Source organism: Lemur catta, chromosome 1 (genome assembly GCF_020740605.2).
Source record: "Lemur catta isolate mLemCat1 chromosome 1, mLemCat1.pri, whole genome shotgun sequence".
Classification (NCBI taxonomy): domain Eukaryota; kingdom Metazoa; phylum Chordata; class Mammalia; order Primates; family Lemuridae; genus Lemur; species Lemur catta.
This window is the reverse complement of record NC_059128.1, coordinates 170,666,601-170,684,609: the sequence shown is the minus strand read 5'-3', so window position 1 is coordinate 170,684,609 and position 18,009 is coordinate 170,666,601. Positions and strand designations below refer to the sequence as shown.

Below are 18,009 nucleotides of genomic sequence, written 5' to 3'. Positions count from 1 at the left end.
ACGGCTACATGGTTCCAATGTCTCAGGACTGTGGAAGAAGGTTACAATCTCATCTTGTTCTTTTCATTATACCTGATGACACCTTAGCTGGTCAATGTGGGATGTGGCCTGTTATGGTGATTAGGGAAGAAAGAGGCCAGGTGGAGGGAAAAAGAGAAAATATGAACAGTGACTTCACCCAGCAGTCCCCAATCTGTTTGGCATCAGGTACTGGTTTGATGGAAGACAATTTTTCCATGGACCAAGGGTCAGGGGTATGGGGGCGTGTCGTGGGTTGGGGTAGGTAGTGTGGAGCTCAGGAGCTCAGGTGGTGATACATGGCCCACTTCCTAACAGGCCAGGGATCGGTACTGGGCCAGGGCTGGGGGTTGGGAACCACAGATTAAGCTATCCTGATCTTTGCAAAAGTGATCTCATTTGAGTTGGGCCCAAGGAGGCCTCCTTTACTACTCCCATCACAAGCTCGGTAAAGTTTCTAAGCATGCTTCAATTATGGGAGGTAAGAAGTCAGGTCTTACCAATGGTCTCCCCTTCTAAGATGCAGAAAGAAAAGGCCAAAATTTTCAGGTACTATTAGCTGATGAAAGTAATACCAAGTAGACTAGGCATGCAATAAGCTGGACTCAAGGGCAGTTTCTACAGTGAAGTAATGGGTATCATCTACAGTTTTTAAAGTAGTATACTAAGGAGTATTCTTGTAATTATGTAAGACTCTCTAAAGAGGATGGGTGTGAATAGTCCAGTTCACCAGAACAAAAAGCTCTAGACAGACTGTTACCAAGTTATGAGTGAGCTGGGTTCTACAAGGACATTTTCAGAACAAGTTTATGAATGATGCCAGAGACCATCCATCTGACTCCCCAAATCCATAAAGAGGCTGAGAAGACTAGTTCTGATGGAGGTGGAAGCCTCAGGCCCCTGCAGTCCTGAGGCCTTCTGAGCCTGGGGTGGAGAGGGCTGGTTAGCAATAGCTCCTCATCTGTAAGTGTTTGAAAGTCAAAGGCTCACAAGGCCTTCAAGACAGACTGAACCTGAGAGATGTCTTCTTTAAGTGACAGACTTCTATTGTGTCATGATGGGAATGTCCACATGAGGGTCTTGATTGACATCTTATATTACTCTTTAAAGCTGCCAATTCAAATTCCTTCTGGATCTTACTCAGAGGTTGGCTATGTTTGATTATTTTGGGCTTCAGAGACTGTACTTCTATTACCTTTCTATTACCATCTAAGGAGTCTTTTAGATGGATGGTTTTGGAGTCAAGATTGCCTTTCCTTAGATGGACTTAGGTTGTCTAGCTCAGACCTTGATTCTTTTAATGGGGATTTAAGTTTAAGAAGAGCTGAAAACTTATGTGCCACACAAATTTGGGGAAATAGCACCAGACTGGTCTAAGCAATGCAGGCCAAGGCCAAACCTATCCCACCTTGAGCTGGTAAAGCCACTTAGCATTCTAGATCATCCCAGAGATTATTTTAAGTAGAACTGTTTTCACTTCTGAACAAGTATGAGAGAAACCCTCCAGTGAACAACTTGGCTCTCAGCTAGAAGAGATGGGCTGACAGAGCCCATCATTTAAGCCAGCAGTTGTGGAGGCGGAAGCAGAGTTCCACTTTTCAAGGTACAAGCTCAAATCTAGTCTTCAGTATGCACCTGGACTTGACTTTTATTCAGGGATTTGTCTCTTTAACCTACAGGATGGTAAGCTTCAGGAGCAGAGGCCCGGCCTGTTTTGTGTGCTCCACAGAATCTGGGACAGCCATTCACTTGGGCAGTTACTAAGTGCCTCTTCCCTTCAGTGGAGAAGCCAGACAAGTTGACAGCCAAGATACAGTGTGATATGTTCTATAGATGCTGTGGGAGCACAGAAGGAATCTCTGGCAAAGCCTGGGGTGGGGAGGTGCAGAAGGGTTCGGGCAAGGCTTTCTGGAGGAGGTGACAACCTGATCTGAGTTTTGAAGGATGAATGACCATTTTCTAGGCATTCTATTCTCTTGCTTTCAGGACACCTTATGTGGCTGGGTCTCTGCCTACCCCCCTGTTCCTTCTGCTCCTTTGCTGCGTCTTTCTCATTGTCCTCTAAATGTCACAGGGCCCCAGATCTTGGTCCTTAGCCTTCCTCTCTCTTTTTACTCATCCTAGGTGACTTCACCCTGCTCCATGGCTTTAAACACTATCCAAATTTATATCCCAACCCTACTCTCCCCTAAGTTCCAAGGATATCAAACAGGCATCCTAAAGTTGCCATGCCCAAATAAGAACTCTTAACTCTCCCTATCCCAACCCACATCTCCTATATTCCTCACCATCTTGGCAAATGGCAAGTCCCTCTATCAGCTGCTCAGGCTAAAACCCTAGGCATTTTCCTTTCCTCTCTTTAACATCCTATATGGAATCTGTGAGCAAGTCCCATTGGCTCTATCTTCAGATTAAATTCAGAATCTGACTACTTCTCAATACTTTAACCACTACCACCCTCATACCTTACCTACGTTATTGCAATAGCCTTTAACTGGTCTCCCTGCCTCTATTCTTGCCCTTCTACAGATGATTCTCTACATAGCCACCAGAGAGATCTTTTAAAAATTCAAATCAAATAATGTCTCCTCTGCTAAAAACTCTTCAATGACTTCCTATTAAACTCTGAATAAAAGCCAAAGTCCTTGCCATAGCCTACAAGGCTCTTTGTAATCTGGCTCCTCCCACCTATTATCACTTTCCCCCTTATTATTCTTCTTCAGCCCCACTGGTCTTGCTGTTCCTTGAATATGCCAAGTTCACTCTTGCCTGAGGGCTCTGAAGCTACTGTCACCTCCAACTGGATAATCTTCCTCTAAATGTTGCCGAGATGAAATCTCCCTCATTTCATCCAGGTCTCTAATCACAAGTTACATCCTCAGAAGAGAGGTCTTTATTGACTAACCTATTGAAACTTTCTTTACTCTACATTCCCTTACTTTGCTTTATTTTTCTTCATGGTACCTCTCATTACCTGATATTGTGTTTCATATTCATTTGCTTATTGTCTATCTCCTGTATTAGAATGCAAATTCTATGAAGGAAGGACGTTCATCAATTTTATTCACCATTATTATCTCCATGCCTACAACACTGGTAGAAGGTAGGTGTTAAAAAGAAATATCTGTTGAATGAATGGGGACCCAGAGAAGAGGGGATTGGGATAGCAAATCAGATGGAACAGAATGTATAAATGCATGAAGGTGTGACACTGTACGTGGACGCATACAGCTGGCATACCGGGTGAGCATGTGGGGTAAAGGATAACAATGGTAGGGCCAGACCATGGGGTTGAAGGGCTTCTGAGGCGTGCTCAAGAGTCTGGAGAATGAAAGAGCTGATGTTCCCTGCTTTGTTATTATACACAGAAGTGAGCTGGAAAAGGAAGGCTGTCACAAGGGAGGATATACGGCTAGGAAAAACATTTTTGGATATTATGAGGCTAGTAGGGTCTTTGGTTCTAAGTCTTGCCTCTCCCAGGAAATGGTGAGCTCTTTGAGGACAGGAACTCCTTAGTGGTCACTGCTGTATCGCCAGCAGGCAGGCCAGGCTGGCACAAGGCAGGTACTCAGTGAGGTTTTGAGCTAATCAATGTTTTCACTATTGGCTTTTCTGCTTTCCAAAAGGCCACATGCATTTCTACTCTAATGATCAAGAGAATGTAAGGGAGTGGCCTCTGGATCCTATCCACTAAGATGGCCCAGACTTATATTAATTCAGAGTAAGGTGAGTGTCTTTAATAATTTGGTAACTATTAGTTTATATCTCACTCAAATGTCACACAGTTGGCTCACAGAAAATATAAAGGAAATCTAAGAACCTAAAAGATTTTAAGTTTGGCCATACGAATTACTAAGCAACTCAAATCCTTTCATAAAAGACTCCAACACAGCTCAAAGCAAGGCTATTTTATGTTGATACTCACTTGTCACAAAGGTTTGAATCTGGTGACTGACTCAGTTTGTGTAGAATATCTACGATGCCCATGTCTCGTAATTTATCCTGACGTTCTTGTGAACCTAAAAGATTAAAACTAGCAGGTTACTGGGAATATGTCCCAGGCAGCTGCTCTCTAATGTATAATCAACAACCTACAGCCTTATCAGTGTCCTTCCCTCCCCACCCCTTTAGCCCCCTTGTTCTCCACCCTCCCCCGATGCAGCTGGACGCTCCTCATGCTTGGACTCTCCAGCAGCCTTCTACCTACTTGCAGTCCATCCTGGGTTCTGCTGCTGGACTAATTTCTCCATGGACTATAGGTCAAGGTCTGATTCTTTAGTCTGGTACAAGGCCCTGGGCCACTGACTCCCAACTTCAGTCACTTCTTTCAGGACATACCCATATCCCTGGCATGGCCAGGCTCTTCTTACCACAAACAGGTCTTGTTTTCCTCCTTCTATTGTCTTCCACCCTCCTCTGTCCTAGCACGTTTTGCTATCTCTCAGTTTGCATAATTGGCAGTTCCAATTTCATAGCACTCTGTCCTATCTTCCAATTAGACTAAGACCTCCTTGAGGGTGGCTTTGTCTCCTTGATACACAGCTGGTACGTGGTATCTAGGTCTGTGGGTTGAATCCAGTTTCACCTCCTTGTACTTTGTTTGGGACACAGTTGCTGAGCAGAGTAATCCCCTGGAGTCTTCCCCACTGAAGTGCCTACAGTGACTCACTCATGTGCTGGCCCTCTCTAGACCCAGTGAACAAGAATCTCTAAGGAGGGAGCCCAGAAAAAAACCTGCATTTTAAAAAGTTTCCCAGGTGATTCTAATGCAGCCAACCCAGCACTGAGATCTATTGGTCTCCTAAATTTGTTTGCTACCTTGGCTGTACATTGGAATCACCTGGGGAGCTTTAAGACCCTCTTAGGCCTGGGTTGGAGCCCAACCCCAGAAATTCTGATTTAATTGGCCTGGTGATTCTAATATGCAGCCAAAGTGAAGAACCTCTGACCTATAGAGGACTCCAGGTGGCCACTTAATCAGTCATATTGTATTTCTCATTTCTCACCAATGTACCCTCTTCTCCCCATCATGCTTATCTGCCTTTAGTCTTCATGTGTGCTTCCTCTGTTCATAATGAAAGACTCATGCCCCCACTCACTCTCTCCTCTCATCTGCATCAAATGCATCTCACCATCCTCCTCATCAGCTCTCTTAAGGGCAGGGACTTTCACTTCTCACTCTCACCCCCTATAATCTGATATAGTGTAGGCTTCAAAGTAGGGGCTCAGTGTTAACTTGTCCAGCTGCCTCAGGCTAGTCCCACTGGTTCTCACACCAGGGTGATCCTGTAGAGCGCTTGGGCCAGGTAGTCCAGTGAGCCAGGCAGGCCTCTGCCCAGGATCTCAGGGGCATCTGGTGTCTTCCCTGTGTAACTTTCTTCCAATAACTTTCTTCAAAATAAATCTCACCAATCTGGCCGGGCGCGGTGGCTCATGCCTGTAATCCTAGCACTCTGGGAGGCTGAGGTGGGAGGATCGCTCGAGGTCAGGAGTTCGAGAGCAGCCTGAGCAAGAGCGAGACCCTGTCTCTACTGAAAATGGAAATAAATTATCTGGACAACTAAAATATATATAGAAAAAATTAGCCAGGCATGGAGACGCATGCCTGTAGTCCCAGCTACTCGGGAGGCTGAGGCAGTAGGATCGCTTAAGCCCAGGAGTTTGAGGTTGCTGTGAGCTAGGCTGACGCCATGGCACTCACTCTAGCCCAGGCAACAGAGTGAGACTTTGTCTCAAAAAAAAAAAAAAAAAAAAAAAAAAAAAAAAAAATCTCACCAATCTCTTACCTTCCTCTTCATTCCATATGAGGTTTGATATACAAAACATAGCGGCAAGCTGCAGTTTCACGTGTGAATGACCCTATGATGCAGAAAGGGGGGAAAAAAATCAAGGTAATCTCATTTTAGATCATTTTTTTGGTGACCTATCATAGGCAATTTCAATTGTCTGAAAGTTTGAGGCAGAGGCCTTAAACTCACATGTCTTGAGAGGCCATGAAATTAACACTAATGAGTGAAAGGGTTGGGCTAACGACAATAAGGAATGATGGGGAATGTGGTAAATTGAGGAGTGTAAACCTTGCCAAAAGACATTCTAATTCAAATTTTAAAAACCATCTGGCTGGCCAAACAAAACATCTCTGGGACCATAGGCACAGCATACAATTTATGACTCAACCCATGCACACAGAAACACTGGCAAATGACAATGCTGTGCTTTTGACTAGGCTATGTTTTCAGGACACTAGTAGGCAACAAATTGGGTGGATGAACATTTGGTATTTATCTCTTAAGCTACTAATTATCTCATTCAAAGGAACCAATAATTCCTTTGGAGAAGAAATTGAAGATATGGTCAGGAAGTTGTGCAATAACTAGACCTTCACACACAATTTATAAATGGTTTACACCTCTGACACCACTTGCTGAAAACAAGAATCATTATTTAAAACATTCAGCTTCTGAAATAATTAAATTACTCCTATTTCTATAAAAACATCCTAAAAAACTTGATCAAATCTCTAGATGATTTATCAAATGTCTCCACTATGGCTGAGGAGCCTCTTATTCTTCTAAATATAATTCTTGTTTATTTTTCTTTGTGTACTGAAAGTACAACCATTTCTGGTTAAGTTGGAACATTTATCCATATAGAGTGCTTTCTCCTAAATGAAAGATGATCCAATAGTAAAACAATCTTTATAGATGATTTTCCTATTGGCTAATTAAAAAATTCTCAGTACATTCAAATAATTTGTGTACATCGGAGGGAATATCAATGGCAAAATATGCTCTCTGGTCTCTTCAAGGCTAAGACAGACTTATCTTCTCATGTAGGACTATACCTCAACTAAGCATAGACAAAGAAATGGACATGGCTTTCTCCATTAGAATTCTATGGTTAATGATTTACTCTTCTTTTAAATGCTAACACATTTACAGAGATGTCCAGTTGGGGCCCCACTAAGACAAAACAGAAAAAACTTATCATCTGCTCTCAGCCTCAGATCATCAAGGAATATTTGTTGAAAAAATGAACTTATACATACTGTAATAAATAAGCACTTACTATATATAAGTTTATTCATCATTCATTCAAAACATATTTTTTGAGGAAACAAATTGCTGTGGTAGAGAAAACTAGATGGTGGAGAGGTGGAAATTCCATTTAGGTGGAGTGCACAGAAAAGGTCTCTTTGAAGAAGGCAACATTTAAACAGAGACTTAAACAATTGGAAGGTGCCAGATGTGCAAAGAGCCAAGGGGCTAGGAATTCCAAGGAGGAAAAGTTCCTGAAAAGGTCTGAGGTAAGAAGGGGCTGTATGTTCAGAGAAGCAGGCATGGCCAAACTGTGGGCCCTTGTAGGCAGAGTAAGGACTCCGGATTTCATTCGGAGTTGACAGGAAGGCCCTGAAAGATTTCAATCATGGAGGGACACTCGGGCTGATGGGATTGGAGTGACAGTGCAGAAGTGTCTGGGAGGCTAATATTATCATAGTTAATCAGGCATGAGATGCTGTGGCTTGGACTAAGGTGGAGGCAGTGGTGACAGACACAAATAGATTCAAGATCAGTTCTGGAGGAAGGGCTGATAGGACTTGCTGATAAATTGGAGGAAGGAGGGGACAGAGCTGGAGAAATCTAGATAGACTCCAGATTTGAGCAATGGGATAACTGGCAGAGCTAGCCTATACTAAACAAGAATAACCAGGAGAGGAGAAATTTAGGTATAGGGGAGATATTTAAGAATTTATATTTAAACATCAACTTCAAAGGCTATCAGACAGCCACATGAAGATGCTGAGTAGGCAAGAGGATGAGTCCAGACTTCAGAAGAGAAGTCTAGGCTGGGGTACACATTTAGAAATCACCAGCATAGACATGACAGCACAAGGCCCTGGGGGTGACTGAGATTCCCCTAAGCCAGTGGTTTTCAACTATGTCTGTACATAAGAACCACTCAGGGAACTTCAAAAAGTTCTGACTGATGTCCAGGCTACATCCCAGGCCTATTAAACCAGAATATTGAGAGGGAGAAGACAAAGCAACAGCCTTTGAAAGTTCCCTAGGAGGTCCTATTGTGCAATCAAGGTCGTGAACCACCGGTCTCAGGAAAGCATGTAGGAGGGAAGAAAAGAGGGTCCAGGGGTAAGTGGGGAAGTATGGTGTCACGGAAGCCAAGAGAAAAGGACGTTTCCAAGAGGAGGAAACAGTCAGCTGTGCTACGTGGGGTTAGATGAGGGGAGAAAAGTATCCTTGGATTTGGCATCATGGAGGTCATTGGTGACCCTGACCAGAACAGTTTAAGTTGAGTGATGGGGGTAGAGGCCAGAAGAAGCAGATTAAAGAGTGAATTTAGAAGTAATGAAGGAGACAGTATATGTAGAAAAGATGCTTTTAAGAAGTAAGGCTTTGAATAGCAACAGAGAAATAGGTATACCTTGATGAGTATGAGAAGTTAAGGAAAACTTAAAAGATTATAGTTACTATGTGGCTCTGGTATTGGAAAGATAAGGGAATTCCTGGTTGAAGCAGTAAGGTTTTCATTTAATAAATATTTATAGAGCATATGCTAAGGGCTAGGCACTGTAAAGGTGCTGGATATACAACTGTACACAAAAGTGACAAGGTCTTTGTCCTCATGGAGCTTATGCTTTAGTAGAAGAGAGAGCCAGTAGGCACACAGAGAAATATATATCACTGTAACTGAGCTAAGTGCTCTGAAGGAAGGGAACAGAATGCAGTAATAACAAATAAACCATACAGGTAAGAGCCCAGCGAGGAAGTGTCAGTTCAGCTGAGATCTGAAGTGTGAGAAGGAGTGGGGAGAAAAGTCTTCCATTCAGACAAGCCAGCACGTGTGAGGATCCTGAGGCAGGAAAGAGTACAGCCTTTCTGAGGAATTGAAAGAGGCCAGTGTAGTGAACAAAGGGAAGAGAAGAATGAGATGAGTTGGGGATATAGATGGGTTAGGTCACGCAGGACTTGACAGGCCATTATAAGGGAGTATGAACTTAATTCAGGGGGTAAGAAGGAGCCACTGAAGGATTTTAACTTGTATTTTCTCAATAACACAAAAAGTTGAGAGTGATGGAGGAGGGAAGAGGTGAGGTCTAAAGAATGAGGAGCAGATAAGAACCCGTTCTTGTGGAGCATGAGGGTGCCAGCTTAGTAGAGAATCACTGAAGGACACCAGGCAGGGCTGAGCTGAGTGCCTATTTGGGTTTTGTAAATGTGAGCCACTCAGCTTTGATGACAGGCAAAGAGAAGACAGATCAGCGTGGCAAGGGGAGGAGGAAGGGTTCCTCCATGGTTAGAATTTTGTTAGGAGACATTGATAGAATGAAAAGAGGAGGGGTGTTTAATATACAGATTTTGGCAAGGGGCAGTTTCTGGTGATAAGATGCAGGGTATGGCCATGGCAGTTGGTAGCAGACTGTGTTTGGAAGCAAACAGGTCAAGGAACTATGGTACTGGGGGCTAGAGAGTTCATCCACCATGGGACTGAAGCCTTGAGAGGGAAGATAGTGATTGGGGGTACTGCAAGAAAGTCAAGAGCCCAAGTCTTCACTGAGTAAGAGGGAGGCAATCAGTACATGACAAGAAGTGGGACGTGGGGTGGCAGGTGATAATACTAACAAATGGTACAAGCTTTAAGGAGTTAGTTTTTTTTCTTTTTCTTCAGGATGGAAGAGAATTCCTTGAATCTGTCACAGAGTAGTTTATTCTCTTTTAAAAATTTATGCCTGATTTGTTTTGAGCTAACAATGCTATAGTCTATGTGTTCTAATTCTGAATTAAAAGGAGAGAAGGGCTCACCATGTAATACTTGATTTTCTGCAGGATATCATCATTGGTCATAATAAGTTCTTTTGCTGTTGTCCCATCTGCTATGTTGGCTAAGATACACAGTGTCTGGAAAAGAACACAGGGCCAAGGATCAGGAAAGCTCTGAAGTCCCCAGAGTCACTCTCTCAAGAGCTTGGGCAATTTTTCACCTGAAGGTATATGGATTCTCACAGGTTACACTCTCAATGACACCTTGCCTCCTGATATCACTACCAACAACAGTAACCATATCCAAGCAAAGTCTACCTTAGGCAAAAGAGAACTCAAACATTTTGGTTGTTTCTTGCTGGGCACTAAATCATAGCTGGGCAAAGGCAGCCATGTTGTATAGGTCATACTATCAAACAAATTAAAGGTAAAACATAATTTATGATAATATTTTTTTCCTGAAAGCTTCATTTCTAAGAGAAGCTCTTGTGACTAACCCAAGGTTTCTTCAAAACTGTAGTCTCCTTGGTGAAAGGTTTGTAGGTGTTGCAATACCCTTCCCTTCCCTAGGCCTCTACCTGCTACTTGCTCCTAAGCTCATGACCTTCTAGGTGAAGGCCTAGACCCTGTCTACTAGCTATACTTGGCCATGTGCAGTTAGGACTTCATGACTTTTTGGAACCCTGTAAGGGGAAGAGAAAAGGAAGCAAAATATGTGAAGAAGTCCAAGTTGGCCTAATGTAGAGATTGGAGGGAGCCTGTGCCAGCTGGCAGGACAGGACATCTTAAGGATAATCACCGCACCGGCGACTGCAATCTTCTTCTCAGAGGAAGAGACTGTTCCTGTTGGCTGCTTCCTACTCACAGCTAGACCAGTAGGAGGCAAGGGTTAAGGTAAAGGTCAAAGGACTGTGGTAGGGATACCAAGCCAGAGGCAGACTCAGCAATTCAACATTCACTAAGTACCTACCATGGGCATGCCCTCCTGAAGGGCTTCAGGGTAAAATAGGGATAAAACACATGCCCTGACTTTGAAACTGTCATACAATTACATCTCATTGTTGCCGAAGTAAAAACAGAACCAAGAAAGCACAAAGTAAGAGCACTTGTTGGATACTACAAGGGTGGGCAAAAGCTTCTTGGAGGAAGCAACAATCAGTCCTAAAGCACAGTTAGGAATCACCCAAAGGCATGAGAGGGGAGGAGGGGGTATAGATTCAAATAATTCTCTCCAACTTTAACCTTTTACTTTGCAAGACTTAAGCTAATTAAGCTAACTTTAGAGACTGTTTTCTTAAAATGGCCCAAACCCTCAAATATCCTAAAGGGTGTGTAGTTTTATTTCTCCTAGATTAACATACTGCAGTAACTAGATTATTAGGGAGTGAGTCCTGAGATGTGAACTAGAAAGGCTGTCTCTGAGATAGATACAGACAGGGCAAACGAAATTTATAACTCAAGGGCTAAACATGTACTGACAGACTATTTATTCCAGGGCAGTTAGATCATGATGAGGAGACCTTTATATGCCCCAGAAGCATTTATATACCTTCTAGTTCTGCTTGAATTCCTTCATATGATTATAGAAAGATTTAGCAAGCTTTACAATAACCCCACCTTCCAAGAGCAAGCCAGCAAGATGATATTCATCGGTGGTAGTGATATAATCCTTACCAACTAGGTTCTACCCAGTTTTATTAAGACAAAACCGAAATGCAGAGTAAGACCAGTTAATGGGAACAACAGTAAAACCTGGCTGGGAGGTAGGAATGAGCAGTACATGGAAGAATCAGGTTTTCTCTCTCTTGTTCTCCACCTCCCCGCTACCCCCATCCCATTTCTCACCAGGAAGACTCAGTCCTATGAGTTGGCCAGAGCAGCTTAAGAGGAAATAATGGAAAAAACCCTAACCATGAATAAGAATTTTAATAAGGCTTCATAATCAAGGTATTCATGGGGAGAGAAGGAAATGGTAAACATGTTTAGACTCACCTAAGGAAGAGCTACCTCTCTTTTATCCATTATTAAGCCAGATTATAAAGGGGAATTTCAGGGAAGATTCATCAGAATAAACTAGGTCAGCAAGAGAGGTGAGTGATTTCCCTTTTGGTAGTGTTAGAATATATCCATGCATCCTGAGGCTTGAACAGCATGAGAGAGGAGCTACAGTTCTGCTTTGAAGCTCATACAACCCTACTGTAAATATTCCTATAGAGACAAGAAACTACATATTAAAGATATTAGTTAGTTATTGGGCCAAGTCAATTCAATATATGAGCTAAGGAGCAGATAAAAACTATATACACACCCACATTAGTGTATACATATTAGTATACACACTAACTGGAAATGAATGAAATAGAAGACTGGCAAGCTGTGGTCTGCGGGCCAAATCCAATCCACTGTCTGTTTTGGTAAACAAAAGTTTTATTGGAAGACAGCCATGTCTACTTGCTTACATATTGTCTATAGCTGCTTTCATGCTACAACAGCATAGGTGAGTAGTTGCTAGAGATTAAAGCCTGTAAAAATTAAAATATCTATCTTGCCCTTTTCTGAAACAGTGTGCTAAACACTGAAATAGAGAATAGAAAAATAAAGGAAGAGGAAAAAAATTAATGAAACCAAAAGCTGATTCTTTAAGATCAATAAAATTGCTCAATCTCTAGTTAGAATGATCAGGAAAAAAGGAATTACTCATATACAGAACAAGAGAAGGGACATTACAAAGGTATACTACAGACTTCAAAAAGATAATGAGAATATTGTGAACAAGTATATGTCAATAAATTTGAAAACTTAGATGAAATGAACAAATTCCTTAAAAGACACATAATACCAAAACTCACTCAAGAAGAAATAGATAACCTGAATAGTTTCTATTCTATTTAAAAAAATTTAATTTGACTGCGGTGAGAATGGTTTGTATCAAAAAGTCCCAAAACAACAAATGTTAGTGTGGATGCGGAGAGACAGGAACACTCATACACTGCTGGTGGGACTGCAAACTAGTACAACCTCTATGGAAAGTAGTATGGAGATACCTCAAACACTAAAAGTAGAGCTACCATTTGATCCAGTGATCCCACTACTGGATATTTACCTGAAGGAAAAAAATGCATTCTATAAAAAAAGACACCTGCACTCAAGTGTTTATAGCAGCACAATTCACAACTGCAAAGATGTGGAAACAACCCAACTGCCCATCAATTCATGAGTGGATTAATAAAATGTGGTATATGTATACCATGGAGTACTACTCAGCCGTAAACAAAAATGGTGAACTAATACCTCTTGTATTAACCTGGATGGAGCTGGAGATCATTATTCTAAGTGAAGTATCACAAGAATGGAAAAACAAACACCACATGTACTCACCATTAAATTGGAACTAATCAATCAACATAAATGTGCATATATGGATATAACATTCACTGGAAATCAAGCAGGTGGGAGGAGGTAGAGGGGATGGGTAAATTCATACCTAATGAGTACAATGCACAGTATCGGGGGGATAGGCATGGTACAAAAGCAATTTATGCAACCAAAATGTTTGTACCCACATAATATTCTGAAATAAAAGAAAAATTGCATTTGTAAACATTTTTCCACAAAAGAGACAGTATACCCAGATGGCTTCAAGTGGTACATTCCACCAACATTTAAGAAAAAAAAAATCGATTCTTCACAAATTCTTGCGGAAAACCGAAGAAGAGGAAATACCATCACTCCATTCCCCAAGGCCAGCATTATCCCAATACCAAAAGCAGACAAAGACATTACAAGAAAACTATTCATCAGTATCTCTCATGAATATAGATGTGAAACACTCCTTACTAAATTTCAGTAAACTGTAACCAACAACATATGTAAAGGATAATACATAATGACTAAGTAGGGTTTACCTCAAGTATATAATATTAGTTTAATATATGAAACTCAATCAATGGAATTTACTACATTAATCAGAGGGGAAAAAAGATTTCAATAGATGCAGAAGAAATAATTGATTGAAAAAAATCTAGTATCTATTCATGATAAAACCTCAACAAACTAGGAAGAGAAAGAAATTTCCTTCCCTTTACCTAATAAATATATGAAAAACCTATACCATACATATTCAATGGTGAAAGGCTAAATGCTTTCCTCTAACAGGGGAACAAGGAAACATGTCTACCCTAATCTTATTATACTGGAAGTTCTAACTGGACACTAAAACAAGAAAAATAAAATAGCATACAGATTGGAAAGTAAGAAGTAAAACTGTCTTTATTCACAATGTGATTACCCATAGAAAATTCTAAATAATCGACAAAATAGAATGAGTTTAGCAAAAATGCTATCAAAAACCATAAAACATTTCTAAGAATTAAAGAAGACCTAAATAATTGGGAAGATATTATGCATTCATGGATTGGAAGATTCAATATTGTTAAGGTGTCACTTCTTCCCAAATTGATGCCCAAATTCAACACAATCCCAATCAAAATCCCAGTTGGTTTTTTTTTTTTAAAGAAATGGGAACACAATTATGAAATAACAGTAAAATTCAGTCTTTTGGTGTTGGTTTTATTTGACAAATGTAAAACTTGCCAATTTTTTGTCAAAAAAATGTAAACATTCTTATAACCACCACCACAATCAGCATTCAGCATATAAAGCAGTTCTATCACCTCCTCCTTCCTCAATATTCCTTTGCTATCCTTTTATAGTAAAATCCTCCTCCCTCCCCACCCCTTTAAGCCCTGGATACCTTTGATTTGTTCTGTCTCTATTGTTTTGTCTTTTATAGACTGTCATGTAGATGGAATCATATGGTATCTTGCCTTTGAATCTGGCTTCTTTCATGTAGCATAATGAATTTGAGATTTATCCACATTGTTACATGGATCTGCAGTTTGTTCCTCTTTATTGCTGACTGGTATTCCATTATATGGATGTACTATAGTAGTATATATTCATTCCTCAGTTGAAGTTACATATGGTTTGTTTCTAATTTTTGCTAATTATGAATAAAGTTATAAACATTTATATACAGGTTTTTGTACGAACACAGGTTTTCATTTTATGTGAATAGGATTGCTGGGTTATATGGTAAGTATATGTTTAACTTTATAAGAAACTGCCAAACCAGTTCCTCTCTAGTAAATTACATATTGCAGTAAAAAGTGATCTCTCGCATTTTTCATATATTTTTCTTCATGGTTAGTGCAATACCATAAACCTTGAATAACACCATGGGACCCATATGAAGTGCCACTAGTGATGATGGAAGTGCTCCCAAGTAGTACAGAAAAACTATGACATTATGAGAAAAAGTTGAATTGCTATCACACTTTGTGGTGTTATTTTAATGGTTGCTTGGTTATTTAACTTAACACAGTCAACCTTCAAGTGATATTATACTATTTCATATTCATAAAGAAGAATCTTTTAACAGTACACTTCCATTTCTTCACTCCTGGCCCTTGTGCTTTTGTGGTCATACATTTAACTTCTACCTATGTTATAAATTCTACAATTTTGCCTTCAATTTTCTGAAAGAGTTTGTGTAGAATTGGTAACATTTCTGTCTTAAATGCTAGTTATTTAACAGAATTCACCAGTGAAGTCACCTGGACCTGGAGTTTTCTTAGTGAGAGAGTTTTTAACTAAAAATTCATTGCTTTAATAGATATAGAGCTATTCAAGTTATCTATTTCTTCTTGAATGATATTTAGTAGTTTGTGTCTTTCAAGGAATTTGTATATTTTATTTAAGTTGTTGAATTTATAGGCATAAACTTGTACATATTTCCTTTTAATAAAGGATGTATTTATGTGGGAATTGGCAAATGCTACCAAAAAAAAAAAAAGGAAAGAAAAGAAACTGCCAAACCATTTACAAAGTGACTCTATCATTCTGTAATCTCCTAGATGCTCTGCATCTTTGCTAGCAATTGTACTGTCAGTTTTTAAACAATTTTAGCCTAGATTCTAAAGGTTGTCTAGTGATATTTTTATCGTGGAGTGTCCATTCCTATCTTTTGCTCAGTTTTTTATTTGGTTGTTTTCTTGTGGTTTTGAATTCTTTATATATTCTGGACAAGTCATCTGTCATATATCTATCAGATTCACAAATATTCCTTACAGTGGATACCTTGTTGTTTCATTCTCTTAACAGTGCCTTTCACAAAGCAGAACTTTTACATTTTGATGGAGACCAATTTACCTTTCTTTTCTAGATGATCTTTTTAATGTCATATCTAAGAACTCTTTGCTTAATCTATAAGATCTCAAAGATTTCCTCCTCCATTTTTCTTAAAGTTTTATAGTTTTACCTTTTACATTAGGTCTACTAGTATATTTTTATCTAAGGTGTGAAATATAGTTCAAAGTTAATTTTTTTGGCAATTGCACAGCACATTTCTTGAAAAGACCATTCTTTTTCGATTTAATTGGAGAAAGAATGGTGTTTGTACCTTTGTAAACAATCAACTGGCCATATATGTGTGGGTCTACTTCTGGACTCTCTAATCTGTTCCATTGAAACATGTGCTTTTTACTAATAGCATTACAGTAAGTCTTCAAATCAGGTACTGTGAATCCTCCAACTTTGTTGTTTTTTACCTTCAGAATTGTTTTGGCTATTTTATTTCCTTTGCCTTTCTATACAGGTTTTAAAATATTAAGATTGTATTTTAAAACCAATATCTAATGACAGAGATTTTAGATATTTGTATCTATAGTAATATTTATTAAAAAATTATGCTGGGATTTTGATTGAGATTGTGTTGAATCTATAAATTCATTTGGGGAGAATTGACATTTTAACATGGTTTATCTCTCCATTTATTTAGGTCTTGGATTTCTTTCACTATCAGTGTTCTGTAGCATAATTTTCAGTATACAGATCCCTTCATTGTTTTTCTGAGCTACTGCAAATAGTACTGTTTCAAAAAATATTTCAGCTTCCAACTGTTTCACTACTAGTATATAAAAATATAATTGATTTTTCTATTTTGTGACCTAGCTTAACTCATTTATTTGTTCTAGGTTTTTTTGGTGAGTCCATGGCATTTTCTATATAGACATTCACGTTGTCTAGAAACAGTTTTATTTCTTCCTTTCCAAACTGTATGCCTTTTACTTCTTTTTCTTGCCTTATTGAAGTTGGTAGGAATTCCAGTACAATGTTGAACAGGAGTGGTATGAACAGACTTGTCTTGTTCTTGATTTAAGGGCCATGATAGCTATGTTCACTATCTTGATTGTGGTGATATTTTCATAGGTGTACACACATCAAAATTTATCATACTGTATACTTGCAATATATGTAGCTTGCTATATGTCAATTATAACTCAATCGAAAAATAACTTATCAGATGCTTTTGAGAAGCATTAAACTTCCAACTAACAACCAGATAGTTTAGCCTCCCATACTTGCCTACTTTTGGATCATCTTCAAAATCTGTATGAGAGAGTATAATTTGTGTCCTGCAAAAAATACACTTTGTTGTTGGTCTTTTCTTCTGATCTCATCTAAATATTACCTCACCTTTCTGTCTTTTACTTTTCAAGTTAGTGAAATTCTACGCAGGTGAGCTGTCTTCAAAGACAGAATTCATTCCTATGCTCTCACAATACAATGGTTTTTTTGAACAATGTATTTCCTCATTGTTGTGTTCAGTAATGGTTTTCATCTCTTCTAATTTCAGTGATGATCATAAGATACACTTTTTTCTGCGTTAAGTTTTTGTTCATCAAAACATGGTGTTTAAGAGAAATCACCTAAGATATTCATCTTAAAACTACTTTGTCAAATCTACCACCTTTTTGCTCACAAATTCAATTACAGCTCCTAAGTCCTACCATGCTTACTTCCTGGACTGCTCTTACAAAGCCTGGTGAATTATTCTAACTTAGAAACACAGAGGATGAGCACGAGCTCTGCAATTAGACTCTTTGGGTCCAACTCTCTACTGATGACCCTGGGCAAATTTCTTTCATAAATATCAATATATTAATAAATGTATAACTCAATGAATTTTGAAAGTGAACACATCCATGTAAGCCAACACCTATGTCAGAAAATTGAACTCAGTATTTCAGATCCTATGTTAAAATCTGAAGTTTGCAGGTGACCTTTAGTTTTGTGGCAAAATACAATATATACATTAAAACTCCCATGATACATCCCAGAAAAATACAGAAAAGTATTCCCAAACTGTCCCCTG

The 18,009-nt window shown here is 39.5% G+C and overlaps 1 protein-coding gene across 5 annotated transcripts in view; it reads right to left on the bottom strand.

Moving 5' to 3' along the window:
- The window catches only part of ARMC8 (armadillo repeat containing 8), a 104,409-nt gene that overhangs the window by 3,001 nt on the left and 83,399 nt on the right, over nucleotides 1–18,009 (bottom strand). For all 5 annotated transcript variants that reach the window (XM_045539144.1, XM_045539147.1, XM_045539148.1 and 2 more), the window contains 3 exons: nucleotides 9,837–9,932; nucleotides 5,805–5,877; nucleotides 3,944–4,037 (listed from right to left, as the gene is read on the bottom strand). In XM_045539144.1, the coding sequence (XP_045395100.1) occupies nucleotides 3,944–4,037; nucleotides 5,805–5,877; nucleotides 9,837–9,932 (263 nt within the window). The remainder of the gene's footprint in view (nucleotides 1–3,943; nucleotides 4,038–5,804; nucleotides 5,878–9,836; nucleotides 9,933–18,009) is intronic.